At 40.9% G+C, this 14,952-nt stretch overlaps 1 protein-coding gene across 18 annotated transcripts in view; it reads left to right on the top strand.

Moving 5' to 3' along the window:
- Positions 1-14,952, top strand: part of neo1a (neogenin 1a) — a 164,200-nt gene that overhangs the window by 139,706 nt on the left and 9,542 nt on the right. For 15 of the 18 annotated variants that reach the window (XM_020637677.3, XM_065952726.1, XM_065952724.1 and 12 more), the window contains exons 12-18: positions 433-482; positions 2,919-3,063; positions 5,576-5,686; positions 5,882-6,076; positions 7,448-7,543; positions 11,616-11,848; positions 14,319-14,457. In XM_020637677.3, the coding sequence (XP_020493333.2) occupies positions 433-482; positions 2,919-3,063; positions 5,576-5,686; positions 5,882-6,076; positions 7,448-7,543; positions 11,616-11,848; positions 14,319-14,457 (969 nt within the window). The remainder of the gene's footprint in view (positions 1-432; positions 483-2,918; positions 3,064-5,575; positions 5,687-5,881; positions 6,077-7,447; positions 7,544-11,615; positions 11,849-14,318; positions 14,458-14,952) is intronic. The other 3 variants (XM_065952727.1, XM_020637670.3, XM_065952731.1) reach the window with 1 other exon arrangement.

Genomic DNA, 14,952 nt, shown 5'->3' with positions numbered 1-14,952 from the left:
TAGAGGCCAAAATCTAAGCTGGCTGCTTTTAGTTCAGTTGTTGTGCATTTAAATCCAGCGAGATGCATTACTTGTAAATATCTCTATCTCACTTTGAAGTAGATTAAACATATTAATAAGTCTCCAGTAATAGATTAAAGTGGCTTTTATTTACTTCTTTACACAAATAAAATGTCAGTAACATCTGAATGTAATGCCACAGTACTATGAAATCACATTTTCTCAAGTTAAAATATTACATAAACGGCAAAAAACAAAACAAAGTGCTGACAGTCCCCCCCCCCTGAAAACATTGATATAAAAATAATCAGTTCCGATTGGATTTGAGTCCATCAGTTCATTGTTTCAACTCTATAAAAGATTATATTTCTTTGTTCTGGTTGTTTTTTTGCTGAAGAAAATGATTGATCTGTTTTCCTTTTTGTGTCACAGTTCCAAGTTCCTCTCCTCAAAACCTCACCGTGGAGGTCCAGAACTCAAAGGTAAGACTGAGAGTCAGATTTAGATTTTTCTTGTTGCCTCATTTCGGAGTTACAAGCGTCCACCCTCATCATAGACACTGCCTCAGGTACAGAATGCAAATAGAACGTCCAATAGTGTGGCTGTGTTGTGTTGTGTGCAGTGTATCCACTTCACTACATCCACAATCACTCACTCAGGTACACACACCAACAGAAGAACAGATACATAGCCTGCAGAGCAGAACACTGTTGTTTCTCTCCGTGATTATCTGCGTCAGAGGCCTGAAGCCCCAGCTGGTTAAGAGGGTGTGTGAACCCTCATCGATTCTCTCATCGGCAGGAGACTCGCCTGTCAAAAGGTTTTATCCTCTGCGTCACTCTCATCTGTACAGTATGTGGAAAATAAAAGCCTGCAGCTAAAATCTAAATGGAAATCAAAAAAAGTGTTAGCCTTGGGAGGAACACATGCCACACATAAGAACTAGTTAAATCATCATGGCAGGTTTTTTAAAAACAAAGAATCCCTCGCTCAAAACAAAATCAAATTAGCCCAATTAACATGGATGCCTAGATGTTTATTACCTGTAAATTATTATTATTCAGGTGACTGAAAATTCACCCTGTTGGTTGACATGTTTTCTAGGCAACAAGATAAATTGAATAAATTCAAAACCGATTAAAGTGTGTGAAAGTCTTTTATCTAGATAACTTTTTTTCTCTTTTTGATCACTGATAGCTGGATCGTATTTCCCACAGGCCAGGAGACAACTCCTGATGCCTCACGCTTTTTTGAGTTTGATGTTAGAGCAGATTTTCTTTTACAGTTAAACAAACTGTAGTTGTTGTGTGACACTCCTGATTAGATAAGGCTGCTGAAGCATCTGCCCGCTGCACAACAGGCTCCTGATTACAGCAGGAAGCCGTCCTCGGCTGCCTGTCTCTTTAGCCATTTGATCTTCAAACACAGAGCTGTTGGCCTGTTTATTGTACATACCCACCCGAGTGTTGGATTAAATTTGATAAAAGGGGGGATTCTCACTCGTGACATGTGAGGCAGCAAGTGCAAACAGAGAGCAGCAAAGAGGAAGAGGAAGAAACCAAAAACCTCAGGGTGCATGCTTTGAATACAAAAGCAGCAGCCGAAGCTTTCAGCCCGTCGCTGGTCGATGCGGAGCTCAAGTGAAAGAGAACTGTCAAAGCAAACTGGGGGGAAAAAATAACACTGGTAGACAATCCTATCACACACTCCCAGCTTGAGTGAGAACTGGCCACCCATGCTGCGGGACACTCAGCCGAGATTTGTGGAGAGAAAACACTCATGCTAATGTTGAGAGAAAAATGAAGAGGAGACGCTCTGTGGGAAACGGGGATTGTAGCAGAATAGTTTTAAGACTGTACATCCCATTCAGAACAGGGAAATAAACATCTGGCCTCCTTTATTTCTAAACCTTATTGAATCTATTTTCTTCCTTTGTTATCATTGTGTTTTAATCCTGAATGTGGGAGAGACAGTCATTAAGTCAATAATTCCTGTAGAAATTGTATATAGATACAAAGCATTTATCCAATTAGATGTTTTGTTGCGCACAGCTAAATTGAACTGGGAGTAAGAAGCTCATTAACATGCATTGTATTCAGTCTCAGAACCCGGCATCTTTTATTTCTACCTGCAAGGCAACATGATCTTATTTTGCACCCTTTTTTCTCCCCCCCACCCCACCCCACATCTGCCATCTCGCCTTCCCCTGTGAATTCCCAAGTCAATTAAACAGGTTTTTATGATTACAGAAAAAAAACGGAGAAAAGCAACACGCATAGCAAGTCAGGACTGATAGTGTAATAAGAAAAACGGAATAATTGAACGCTCTTAACAGAAATTGAATTTGTAGAAGTCGACTCTGCTGGGGAGGGAGCGCACATGTTGCCCTCCACGTGCATTCCGGCGTTTGTGCATCAGTGCGACAGTAGGGGAGCGTTAATTAACACTTCTACCACGCTGGGATACCCCCCACCTATCTCTTTAAACACACAGACTCAAAAAAAGATGGAAGAATCCTGCCAGTAGAAATGCTGCCTTCATCGTTCTCCCTGCAGGGTTAACCTGACCACACACATCCACAGACCCCTCTCTTCTCGACTCCTCCTTCTATTAGTCATGTGTTTATTTTTTTCCTTATGTGTCAATCTTCACTGCGTCACCTGTACTCCGAGGGATGCTAGTGTTCTTTGCGTGGGCTCTCCTGTCAGGAGGAAGGACGGGGAGGTGAGAGAGAATCTGGCAGAACAGAACATTAAATCCTGCAGAGTTACGTTAACACAAACGCCCATGCCAAGATGTATGAGAAGGTGTGAAGCTACCCGCTAAACGACGAGGTCACCTTTACAGCTGCCGGTCCAAAAAGCGCATAGACCCACATGTACTAAACAAAGCTTTTTCATTCTTTTTCCCTCCCTCAGAGCATAATGCTTCGGTGGCAGCCCCCGCCCGTCAGCGGCCAGAACGGGGAGATCACAGGCTACAAGATGCGATACAGGAAAGTATCCCGGAGGAGCGACGTAACCGAGATCACAGGAGGCACCCAGCTCTTCAAGCTCATTGAGGGTAATGGCCACTAACGCATTAGCAAAAATCAGTATGACCGCCAACTTCAGAATAGAACTACCGGCTGTATCTTTAACCTTAGATGTTATGTGTGAAGATGTAAAGCTTATTTTGTCACAGACCGATTGAGTGTCAGCTTTAGGACATTCCGTTCCCATCAACCATGCGCTGTTTTCTCAGTGAGGCTCTCCTGCAATGTGTGTTTCTATATTAAGTATTCTAAACACTTCAAATCTTTGAGTTTACAGCCAATGTCGGTCTAGATCTAGGGAAGATAGACAAACATTGTACAACCAGTACAACAAATACATTTAAACTGCTCGTAAATCCAAACTTGTGGGCACCTTTTACTTCAGTACGGATTATTTTTGGTTCTATCTTTCAGTAAACTCCAATGCTCCAGTGGTAAATTTGTCTAACATGTAGGTCTGAAGGTTTGGTGGTAAATCTTGAAAGCTGCTGAGTAGTACAGAGAGCATTGATAATATATTCTTCTTAAAGCTGCAGGAAATGTTGTTGTTTACATACTGAATGGATAAATGTGAAGTGAGAGGCCTGAGAAATGCAAAGAAAGAGAAGGTGAAAATCACTTGAAGTTTATCTACTGTATAAACCACATTTAACGTGCAACACCAGTGTTGACCAAAGTGCTGGACTAGCTTAAAACACAATATAAAAGAACAGACGTGAGTAAAATAAAAACACAAAACATCAACTGTCATTAAAAGTCAACGCTGAGAGGTGGGTGTAAAGCGGTTATTTAAAAACTTTGAAGGGTCGGGGCAGTTCACTTTAACACATAGACTACTGCACAGTTTAGGAGCAGCCATCCCAAAGGATCCGTCACTTCTGAATTCTGAGCCTGGATCTTTGAACATCTAACAGTGTCTGATACGTTGACCTGGATTCTCTGGCTTGAGCAGAAAGACAAGTGTGCAGTGCTAGCCCATTTAAAGTTTTATCTGATAAACATGTTAGAAAGGCAGTAATAAGATTACTAAAATGCTACTACACTGGTGTTATAACACTGCTCTTTAAAATACAGTTAAACTCAGAAGCCTGCTCTCCCTCCAAAATGTTTTTCAAGCTCTCCACTTCAATGGTTTTTATGCAAAGTGTGAACACAGCCGTCAACATAGTTAAGCACTGTAAGGCATGTGTTCCCTTGACTCCAAACAAAGCTTGTCTGCTGCAGCTTTTTATTCCATTCAACGGACTGTCTCTAACTTTCCTGTGATGGATTGCGATGTGATGGTTGAGCATCATTTAAAAATGATGGATACTTTTTTTCTTTCTTAGGGAATACCAAATCCTAATGTTCCCTTTTGATGTTTTCCTGAATCTTACATTAAAACTTGAATCAGACTCTTTATCTCTGCTGGATGTATCTAATGTACTTTCAGCTACGTCTGCCATGCTGCAGTATTTAACGTCTTGATCTTCCAACTGAAAGAGCTTCTTAAGTTCTTGTTTGGTCTCAGTCTTTCTCTTAATTAAGTCAACATGTGAACTTCATCTGAACACTTTGAGATGGAGTTGCATGTCTTACTGTACCCTTGCATTACCCGCTGATTCCACCAAAATATGCACAATATCACCAAAAGACACACAGCGATGGTTATTAATATTAGATGTTGTCTCAGCAACTTTCAAGTGGCCCGGCCTCACGCTGTGTGCTACATCAAAGAGAATATACACTTAAAAGTTGATATTTGAGAAGATTCTGGGGGGGTGAAACAGAGGCGTGTTTGTTGGTTCAAAAGCATTTAGAAGGAGATGTTGTAGCCTTGGAGGCACACATAGTTAGGCAGTCTTCAGAAGCTACCCCCAAGGGTGGCCCAGAATAGTGGGTACGTAGAAAAAAAAAAAAGACTACAGGATTAGTGCATGTAGAATGCAAATGGCACAATATGACGATGATGAAAATTTTTACAGCAATTTAAAACAGCAACACATCATTTGTCAGCAGGCGTTCCCCTCTTTTATGAATACCAAAGTCGGCACCCAGCAGTGAAACGGCTCGTTCTGGAGAAGACATAGCCTTCAAATATGAACGAAGCCAGACTCCCGAAAGTTTTTTTTTTTTTTTTTTTTTAACCTCTTATTATCACATTTCTTGCTAGCTGCTCTCATACTTTTTCCTCTAAACAAATACGTAATCAGTGGTGAAGTGTAAATCTCAATCACTCTCATGCTATTGGATGTAAAAGAAAAATAATTGCACACTTGAAACCTTCACTTGATCCTTCCCTCGAGGTAGAAGCACGGATTTGTTTTCCTTAATTGTGCAGGGAAGTATCAGGCAGCTGTTTAAGATATTTGTGCTTTCGAATATTATTTAAATATTTATTATGGCTGCAACTCAAACCCAAATCAGCCAAGAGCATCAGTAAACTGAATTTTTGAACGTGAGAGGCTCTATTGAGTGATTTTACTGCTGTTTAAGATTCAGATCAGCCACAGCTCAGTCTCTGTAGCTTTACATCTGAGCTGTGTGTGTCTGCTGTGTTAGGTCTGGAGCGTGGGACAGAATACTCCTTTCGGGTGTCGGCCATGACTGTGAACGGCACAGGACCTGCCACCGACTGGACCACAGCGGAGACGTTTGAGAGCGACCTGGATGGTAAAAACACCTGATTACTCAATCCATACAGAGCATTTTTTAAAGACAAGTTAATGTTGTGGAAGTAGTGAAAGATTATCATAATCTAAAACCCAAAGAATCACACTTAATAGCAAGAGAGTATCAGTAGGTTTTTAAGTGCATCTTAAAAGCGTCAACAGATCTCAATGTTTCCCTGTGTTTCTTCTGCACCAGAATCCCGTGTACCCGACCAGCCCAGCTCTCTGCACGTCCGGCCGCTGGTCAACAGCATCGTGGTGAGCTGGACGCCGCCGGAGAACCAGGACATTGTGGTGCGAGGTTACTCCATCGGCTATGGCATCGGCAGTCCTCACGCTCAGACCATCAAAGTGGACTACAAGCAGCGCTACTTCACCATCGACAACCTCGGTAAGAACAAACCCGTTAGCTACTCTGTTTATCACTGTGTTTATCACTGTGTTTACAGTGCTTCTGTTTTAAATGGTTATTGGTGGGATAACTCGGATGTTTCCCGCCAACATAATCGCAAAGATAATCTGACTTGATGATTTAAATGCCACGACTGATGACATGTTGATGAGACCCCATGTGGTTGATGCAGGATTTCTTAAACTGTCAGCATTTAAAACATTAATCTTGTGCTCCTTCTTCTAAATATATATTTATTTTTTTCTGACACTGAAACTGTACATTTGGGGCTTAAAATCCCCTCATTTTAATAACAAATTACCACACACACACACACACACACACACAACGGGAAGCGATTCATCTGTACCTCATAGTGAGTATTTACAGAATTAATGAGTTCCTCTCCGCCACACGCCTCAGCCACTAATTGCACAGATTACCCTAATGGGGACACTATAATTAAAGGTCAAAAAAGGCTTAAATAAAACAAACTTGTGGTGGTGATTTTAACGCTTGCTGTCATCAAAAGAAAATGAAACATCAAAACAAAGGTCTGCCTCACTAAAAAGTTCTACATGAGTGCAGCTTCTCTGCATCGGATCTGTCCATTGAAACCAACCATTGAAAAACACTGACACCAATTATGTTCCACCCTGAAGTCATACATTTTGGAGATCAGAGAATTCTCTGAGGAAAGCTCAAGAAAGCATTGTTGTGATGGACCTTTTTTGGAGTAGGAATAGTGATTTGACTTTATTGGAAATCAAGCAAAACAATTTCAGAATGAGCTGAGAATAAATATTTTCTGTCCATTTTGATCCATATCGTAGGTCAAACTTTGTCTATATGTTTAATAAACGGTCAAATGTAAGCTGGCCACTTTAGTTCTGTTAGTATTATCATTATTATTATTTAGTGTCTATTTTGGTCTTTGGTCTATTTGAATTAATAATGGTGTCTTGTAAGCCTGTTTTGGGCAGAGCATGTTGTTTATGCATGACACAATAAAATCATCCTCTTCGTCATCATCATCATCGTCATGTACCGACATCACTAATCCTTCAGAAATCAAAGCTCTCGCAAAGGGCCGAGAGGGGGTTAATGGAAAATTGAAAACAAAATAATAATGAGGGAATAGAGACATTTTGGGGAGGAATAGTTGTCAAATATCTTCACGCACATAACTGACGCCTTCATTATAATCACAGTCGGAGGAGTGACGGTATTCAAATACTGACTCTGACTAATATCGCAATTATGAGTCAAGAGTCTCTGGAGTTTTGCCTTGATTAGATGGCTGCATTAATCTCTCTCTCTCTCTCTCTCTCTCTCTCTCTCTCTCTCTCTCTCTCTCTCTCTCTCTCTCAGACGCCAGCTCCCACTATGTGATCACATTGAAGGCCTACAATAACGTGGGCGAGGGGATTCCTGTGTATGAGAGCGCCATCACCAGACCTCAGTCAGGTACAAACTACACACATCTCAATCTCACATAAACACACTCACTATTTCACTGAAATATTCAATAGTTGTGTTTTCCTGTTAACCGTCTATTCTTCAGCTCGTACACAACAGAAGCAAACGCACAGAATGTATAATCGGACGCTCTCACATTGTTAGATTGTTGTCACTGAGCCAAGAAGAAGAAGAAAAGGACGTGGACTGACATTTGTCTTTGTCCCCTCTAACCTGGGTTCATTATCAGACAGAGTGTGTCTGGACTCCAAATTACCCAAGAGATACCGGGTCATCAGGGTGTCTCAGTGCTCTAATTAACTCTGTGCTTTATGGCCCCCAGTAGTTTTGAGCTTCTTTTTTAATCAGATGTGCTTAAAGCCTTGAATTTTGCCCTTAGATTACAAGTTGTTCATCATATTAAAATTGTAGGTCAAAAGATTGCCATTTGCTGATGGAAGAGATTAACAACCGTGAAGAATGTCCTGAAATATAATTGAAGAATACTATTTACAGAAGGGTAGCTGCTTTGGGCTCTCTGTGCTACATTTTACACCGGGTGAACGATAGGCAAGGTAAATAAAAAAAAATCTGTTCGGCATTGGATTATTCTATATATTCTATCATAGTTTACATTTCTGCTTCCTGTTGTTAAACAAGTCCACAGGAGAGGCATTGGCTTCTTGATAAAGGTAATATTAGCTAGCTAAAGGCTATGTGTGCCAGCTAAAAGAAATGTTTGCTGTTAATAGGTTGAATGTTAACATTAGCTGTTCTGATTTAGTCTGTACCTGGTGAGTTATTTAACATGTTGTTTCTCCTTTTAATAAGGCCCTCTGTCTCTACAGATTTGTGTTATCTAGAGTGTTTTCTGTTGCTGATCAATGGTAACACATCGATGAAGTATGGCTGTATGACATTATAATAGTATTGGAGCTTCGCAGGCTGAGTCAAACATTATTTATCTATCAATATCTTGGCCTTCAGTTTAAGTTGGACTGAACTGTGATGGAGTTGAATCTGTCGTCTTTCATTCAGACAATACACAAATCTTTCAGCCTTTGATCAGCATCTCATTTATCAATTAGAAGTAGAAGTTAAGTCTCAATGCCAGAGCCTGACAAATGATCTTTAAAATGTGAAACACTGCCAGCTAGACTGCGTGTCAGCTGAGTTCACTCAGTTTATGTGACAGTGTCAGAAGACAAACCAGCCCATGCTCCCTGGGGTTCGCAGAATGTGGGCTTCTCCCACCTCCTCTCCTCCTTCCATCCAGCCTCCCCGCTCAGCCTTGATCACCCTGGTTTGTCTCTGCCGCGGCACCAGTTCACTGTGAGCCGGGGAGGGTTGGGATGCTTGATGACATGAGTCACATCAACATGCTTCGAGGGGGGGGGGGGGGGGGGGGGGGGGTGGCAGTCTCAGTGAATGCAAACACTTGCACACTGTCACACAGTACAGTTCTCTCTATGAAGCTCTCTCTTCCTCACATCCTCTCTCACGCACACTCACAGAGCGCTGCATGCATGTAGACCCCCCGTGGTGGCATTGGCAACCCTTCGTCAGATCCAAACTCTTCCTCTCAAAGCAGAACCAAAGCCCACCATCGTCTGCTGCTGAATCCTCTGGGGCGCGTTCCGTTCCTGCCAGTTTGTTCAAGTCGGGATTAAAAAGACGAGCTGACCTACATATTACTTATACTTTGGAAGAAATAAAAAAACTTAGGATAAACTTGGTGAACTTAGGCAGGGGGAGTGCTAAGTTAAATATGCAATAATAAAATAACGTCTTCACTATGAATGTGACAAATAAAAGATTGCATTCCCTTCTGTTATAAAAAAGAAAATCTATCAAGGGCAAGTCAGCCTCTTTTCTTCAGTGCATTCTGTTGTAAACACTGAAGGCTGTATTCATCCAGGCTTGAGGAGCGAAAAGCAGCTTGCATGCCACTCCAAGAACCTCAGAGCCTCTCCAAAACCACATGAATGCTCGATCTTCTTCACACACAAACACACACCTTCACACACACACTCTCTGATTCAGTCTTGGGAATATAATGAGGGCAGCTCTGCACAAAGAGGTGTCAAATGGAGCGAGGCGGAGAGGAGAGGTCCAACAAGTGGTCAAGGAGGGGTGTCATTGCGGTTGACTGACCAAAGCTTCTTTTTTTTTTTTTCCTCTCCTCATCTCAACCAAACTAAGGACAGAAAAACCAGAAGCCACAAGGCCATCTTGAAGTGTTTAGCCCTCAGTGTGCTGACCAGCAGCTGCTTGTTTGAGCCCCTATTTTCCTCCCATAGACACACACACACACACACAGATTCTCACTGGGATTTGAGGTGTAATGGGCAGGTGACTTATACACAAACACACACACACACAGTCACTTTTATACCAACGGACTGTTAAGCGACAGGTTGTTGTTATGCAACTTACAAAAATACAATAAAATCAAGTGCTGGACTTAGCTCTGTATTATTAGTGAATAATATCACCTAATCTTAACAATCCATGACTTACTTGCTCAATAAATAGATATGTCAATGGTGAAATATTATTAGTAGCTTTAAAAATGATTCCATCTCTCTTGAGATGATTTTCTTCTTCTTATCCGTCTGTGTTAACGTTCAAAGTATTGTCAGAAACAGCCAGCAGGACTAAAACTCAACTGATTGTTTTAATTAAATGTGTAAAGTGAGTTTATTTGTGTCTTTTTAACTATTTTAGCCCAAAACAAACTGTTATTTAGGACTTACATTTCTTAATAAAATAAAAATACGTAGAAAAAATCTAGAAACACAATATGTTGACACATTCATTCATTTCTCCGTTGTGGGATGAACAAATATTTATTTTATCTATCTCATCTTTTTCTGAGACTTGAAGATTTTTATATCACTGACATTCACCAATGTCAAAACGCTATAATCAACACATTCAAACTTCAATGCCGCTTCATTTTCTTTTAGAATTATCATTTGATGTTAATGCTTACCTCCTTTAAGAATATTACGAAAAATGATTTTCAAAGTGGTAAAAAGTGTTTTACAAACGTGCACAGAATCGTGAAAGCATAAATATTCACAAAGAGATGATATAGGACATGAGTGTCAATTCCAGTCTAAAAGTCACAAACACAAAAAAAAACAAATGAGTGGGCTTTCAATCTGGATCCAGGAGAGCGGATTTTTGTTATGTGCTGTAAAAAAACATGCAACTTAGAAGCAACACAAAAGCAAATCAATTAAGTGGACGGAGGAGGACACAAGATAGTTTAGGATCATTAAAAATGTTACTTTACTCGAACTGTGAGGGACATTTGTCAGTCAAAAACTAGATCTAGGAAAGTGGGAAAGCTCTTTCACCTCTTCTCTTTCCTTGAGAGAAGCGAGCTCACACCTATCCATCCTCAGCAACCGTGGCCCTCTTCTCTTCTCTGCCTGCAGGTTCTTTCTCTCAAAACCTTTGTGTACTGTCTACAGTTTTCAAGGACATAGTTCCCCTTGTCAGTATTACTTTGCAAAGATGTTGTGAAATGTTCCAGTGCATACGGTGTCCCTCTGTTTATCCACTTTGCATTCAAATGTTGTGAAAGGCTCCATGATGTAAACCTTTCTGAACACATTTCAGTGTTGCCACTTTCTGAAAAGATTGGGTCAACACTTGAATGTGAAAGTTTAAAAAGTTGGCTGGAGGGTTGTGGGTTTCTCTTCACACTCTATTTTTCCATTAGTCTTTTCTTGAATAGTGTATCTCCTGCTCCTCTCTCTTCAGTAGCTATAGAGCGATCAACACTGTACAGTAGCATCTATAGAAACCAGGTCTTTAGATTTGTCTTGTTGTAGAGGTCAGTGTCTGTTTTTCTAATAGAATTTCTCTCTTTTTCTCTTCATCTCTCCCAATCCCATCCTTGTTGCAATTATTTTTTTCTCCATTCCTTGTAATTGTCCCTCCTTTTTAACTCATTAACCTGATTTTCTCCTTGTCGTTCCTCCCTGCATCCTGTTTTTTTTGTATTCCTCCACGCTTCTCTTTGTTTTAATATGTGTCCATGCATGCTGGTTAACTGCCTCGTGCGCAGACACCATAGACCCCGATGTTGACCTGTACGAACTCTTCCATGCTCCATACACCCCAGTACCAGACCCCTCTCCCATGATGCCTCCCGTGGGTGTACAGGCCTCCGTGCTGAGCCACGACACCATCAAGGTAACCTGGGCTGACAACTCGCTACCCAAGAATCAGAAGATCACAGACAACCGGTTCTACACAGTGCGCTGGAAGACCAACATCCCTGCCAACACTAAAGTGAAGGTAAATTGATTATCTGATTTTTTTTTTTTTCTTCAACCATGGAGCTACACTTAGAACATTTATGTTATCCTCATTTTGTCTTACTGTAAGCAGGATTCTACAAGAAAAAAAGCTCCAGTCTCATTTTAAAACGTTCTCTGCTTTCTTTGGTCTTTACATCAGCACTTTAAAGCTCAACAAACTCGTTTTCAACTTGGTGAAATTCACTTAAGTACAGCTCACATCATGCTGATCGGCTTTTCATGACAACACACTTTTAACACAGAAAACTGTCCACGTGTTTCAGTGCAGTGGGGCTTTGTGCGCCACTTCATATAAACATTAACCAGGAAGATCTATTGATGCTCCGAAAATAAGAGTTATGTCATTTCATGGTACAAAATAAGGATTCCAGCAGCAGCTCCAAAGCACAGTGGTAGATAAGGCCTGATATTTGTGACAGAGCAATAATCGATTTTCATTCAACTTTCAAAGCACTGCAAAGAGAAGAAGTCTCTCAGCAGTATTTCACTTTTCATAAACTATAGTGTTTTAGCCTTGTATCAAATATCTAAGACCGTATCACTGCAAAACCTGCAGGCAGCTTGTCTAAATTTGAATCCGGTTGACTCAGACTCGAGCACTTGATTGATCAATAGTTAAGTCTTTGAAAAAATTAATAACTTTTCCAAAGGTCTTCAGTTGTTGAATATGTCTTATTCACAGGGATATAGAATTTAAAAAGGAGAAGTTTTTTGAGATTCAAGAGTTATGATACAGTCCATTCTTTGTTTATTAATTTCTGTTAATCAAGCCCATTTGTAGAGTTCATCTTGTAGTGAATTCATCGAGTGCAGCTTTGTAATGTTGCACAGATTATCTGGGATCATTTGTCACACAGATTCAAATCCAGTGTCGCCGCGTGTGAAGTCGTGCGCATAAGTGAAATTTATGTAAAAGAGTATAAAATATTTGTTCTGAGTCACACTGAGATGAGTCTGAAACAAGGTGTTTGAGATTCATCTTTGGATTCTTGAATTCCTAATTCTCAATTACCGTTAGTTATCTCAGAATGCTGGATGCCAGTGTGGATGAGGTGTGTGTGTGCGTGCATGTGTGTGTATGAGTGTGTGTGTGTGTGTGTTCATGGTTGTATGCATGTGTGCAAACCTGTGACCGAGCAGAGCTCAGATAAAGGCCTGCGTTTACTGATAAATTATTCAACAAGGACAAGACAAACTGAGAAGTAGAAAAAGAGGGAGTCGATCTGACAGTGCATTCTTCACACAGACGTAGAAACACACACACACACACACACACACACACACACACACACACACACACACACACACACACACACACACTTGTAGTCATGTCTTGCTGCTATGAGTGGATGCTTAAATTGGTTAGATTCTCACACTGTGACAGTAATTAAAGACTTCCATGGGCTCATTATGTTTCTGTCCCATTAACCAAATTCAATATATTAACAAGTCTATTAGAGGGGTCTTTTCTGCTGTGTTTTTTTTTATCAGTGGAGTGTGGACTCTTCCTCAGACTTTACACAGGTACTGCTCTCCTTCAGGCCGGTCTAACCAGCAGTGATGCACCTGAACGCTGCTGTTCTTCACGTCTTCTTTCAGAGAGATTCTAGCCAGACAAGCTTTTACATTATTGAAGAGACAGCTGCTCTTGAACTGGCAGCGTGTTTTTAAACGGACAGTGTTTTCTTGTCCTATCCCACTGCCCTCTGTTTGACAGCCCCCTCCGGAGAACTTGCACATCGGTCGTAGCACGCAACAGTATAGAAAAGGCTGTTAGGGACCTGACTAACCTGACTCAATGTTGCTGCGACTAAGCAGGCTGAAACTTGCCTTCTTTCTCTCCCGACCGTTTAAGGATGCAGATTTAAAGACAAGTGGTTAACTCGGGATCTGCTGACTGATTCAGTTTTTACCGCACTAGAAATGTCAAAAATATGCCAAGAGGTGTTGCATTTCGTGTATGATTGTGCTGTTTTGGGTTTTACAGCTTATAAATAATGGCTACATTCGTCTTACGGTTGCATTATATTTCCCTCCAATCACGACAGAGCATCACAAAATGCAAAAGGTTCTACTTCCGCTTAGTGGTCAGTGTGTGTAATGTCTCCTAAACTCTTTTCAGGTGTCTCTCTCTTTTTTTTTTAAAGGGATTCGCTGATTTTTAATTATATATTTATTTGTCCAGCCTGATTGAAAAGTTACTATGTTTAGTTTTTGGTTATTTTTCAGAATGATCTGACGATTTAGACTAAAATCTGAATCGGAGAGGAAAAGGTTGTTATTATGTTGTAATTATAACATCAGCTTGTTCGTGGCTGACAAAATACTTTGAAGTCCCTGCAGACTGTATCTGTGTTTAGCTGCTATAATCTACCATCTGTGTGTGTGTGTGTGTGTGTGTGTGTGTGTGTGTGTGTGTGTGTGTGTGTTTACCTCTCTCTCCCCAGATGGCCAACACCACCAGCCTGAACCACATGGTGACGGGTCTAAAGCCCAACACGCTCTACGAGTTCTCCGTCATGGTGACCAAAGGCCGACGCACCAGCACATGGAGCATGACTGCGCAGGGAACCACCTTTGAGACCAGTAGGAGCACGCACACACACTCACTCACACACACACAAATAACACACTAAATATACATTCCGGTAATCATAAAGACACAAACCAACAACATGTCCAGTGTAACGACCCCTGGCTGGCTGGGAGTAACATGTCACTTTTTGCAGCCCAAATGGAAGGAGAGGACACGCCTAAGGAAAGTCATGCTGTCACTCATCAGTATAATATGACTGAAATAATATTAAGCAAGGTATTTATAAATGAATCCAGCATTAACCGAAAGAGCAATAAAAATAACCTGGAGGGAAATTGGTAATTGTTGAGAATAATTTCAGCACTGCTCTGCTATTCTCTCAGTTGGAACTAACCCTGCGTCCATGCAACATAGCCAATCATCATGATAAAAAATAATCCCTATAATGATGCATATTTCTGTATTTAAACAAATGATCTGTTTACACTTTTCTCCTGATTTGCAGACCCATGGCCTGGAGCCTGAGGAACAATAAACTAAGACGC

Source organism: Labrus bergylta, chromosome 3, assembly GCF_963930695.1.
Source record: "Labrus bergylta chromosome 3, fLabBer1.1, whole genome shotgun sequence".
NCBI lineage: Eukaryota > Metazoa > Chordata > Actinopteri > Labriformes > Labridae > Labrus > Labrus bergylta.
The sequence above is the reverse complement of the archived record's forward strand: the minus strand, read 5'-3'. Positions and strand labels throughout refer to the sequence as shown.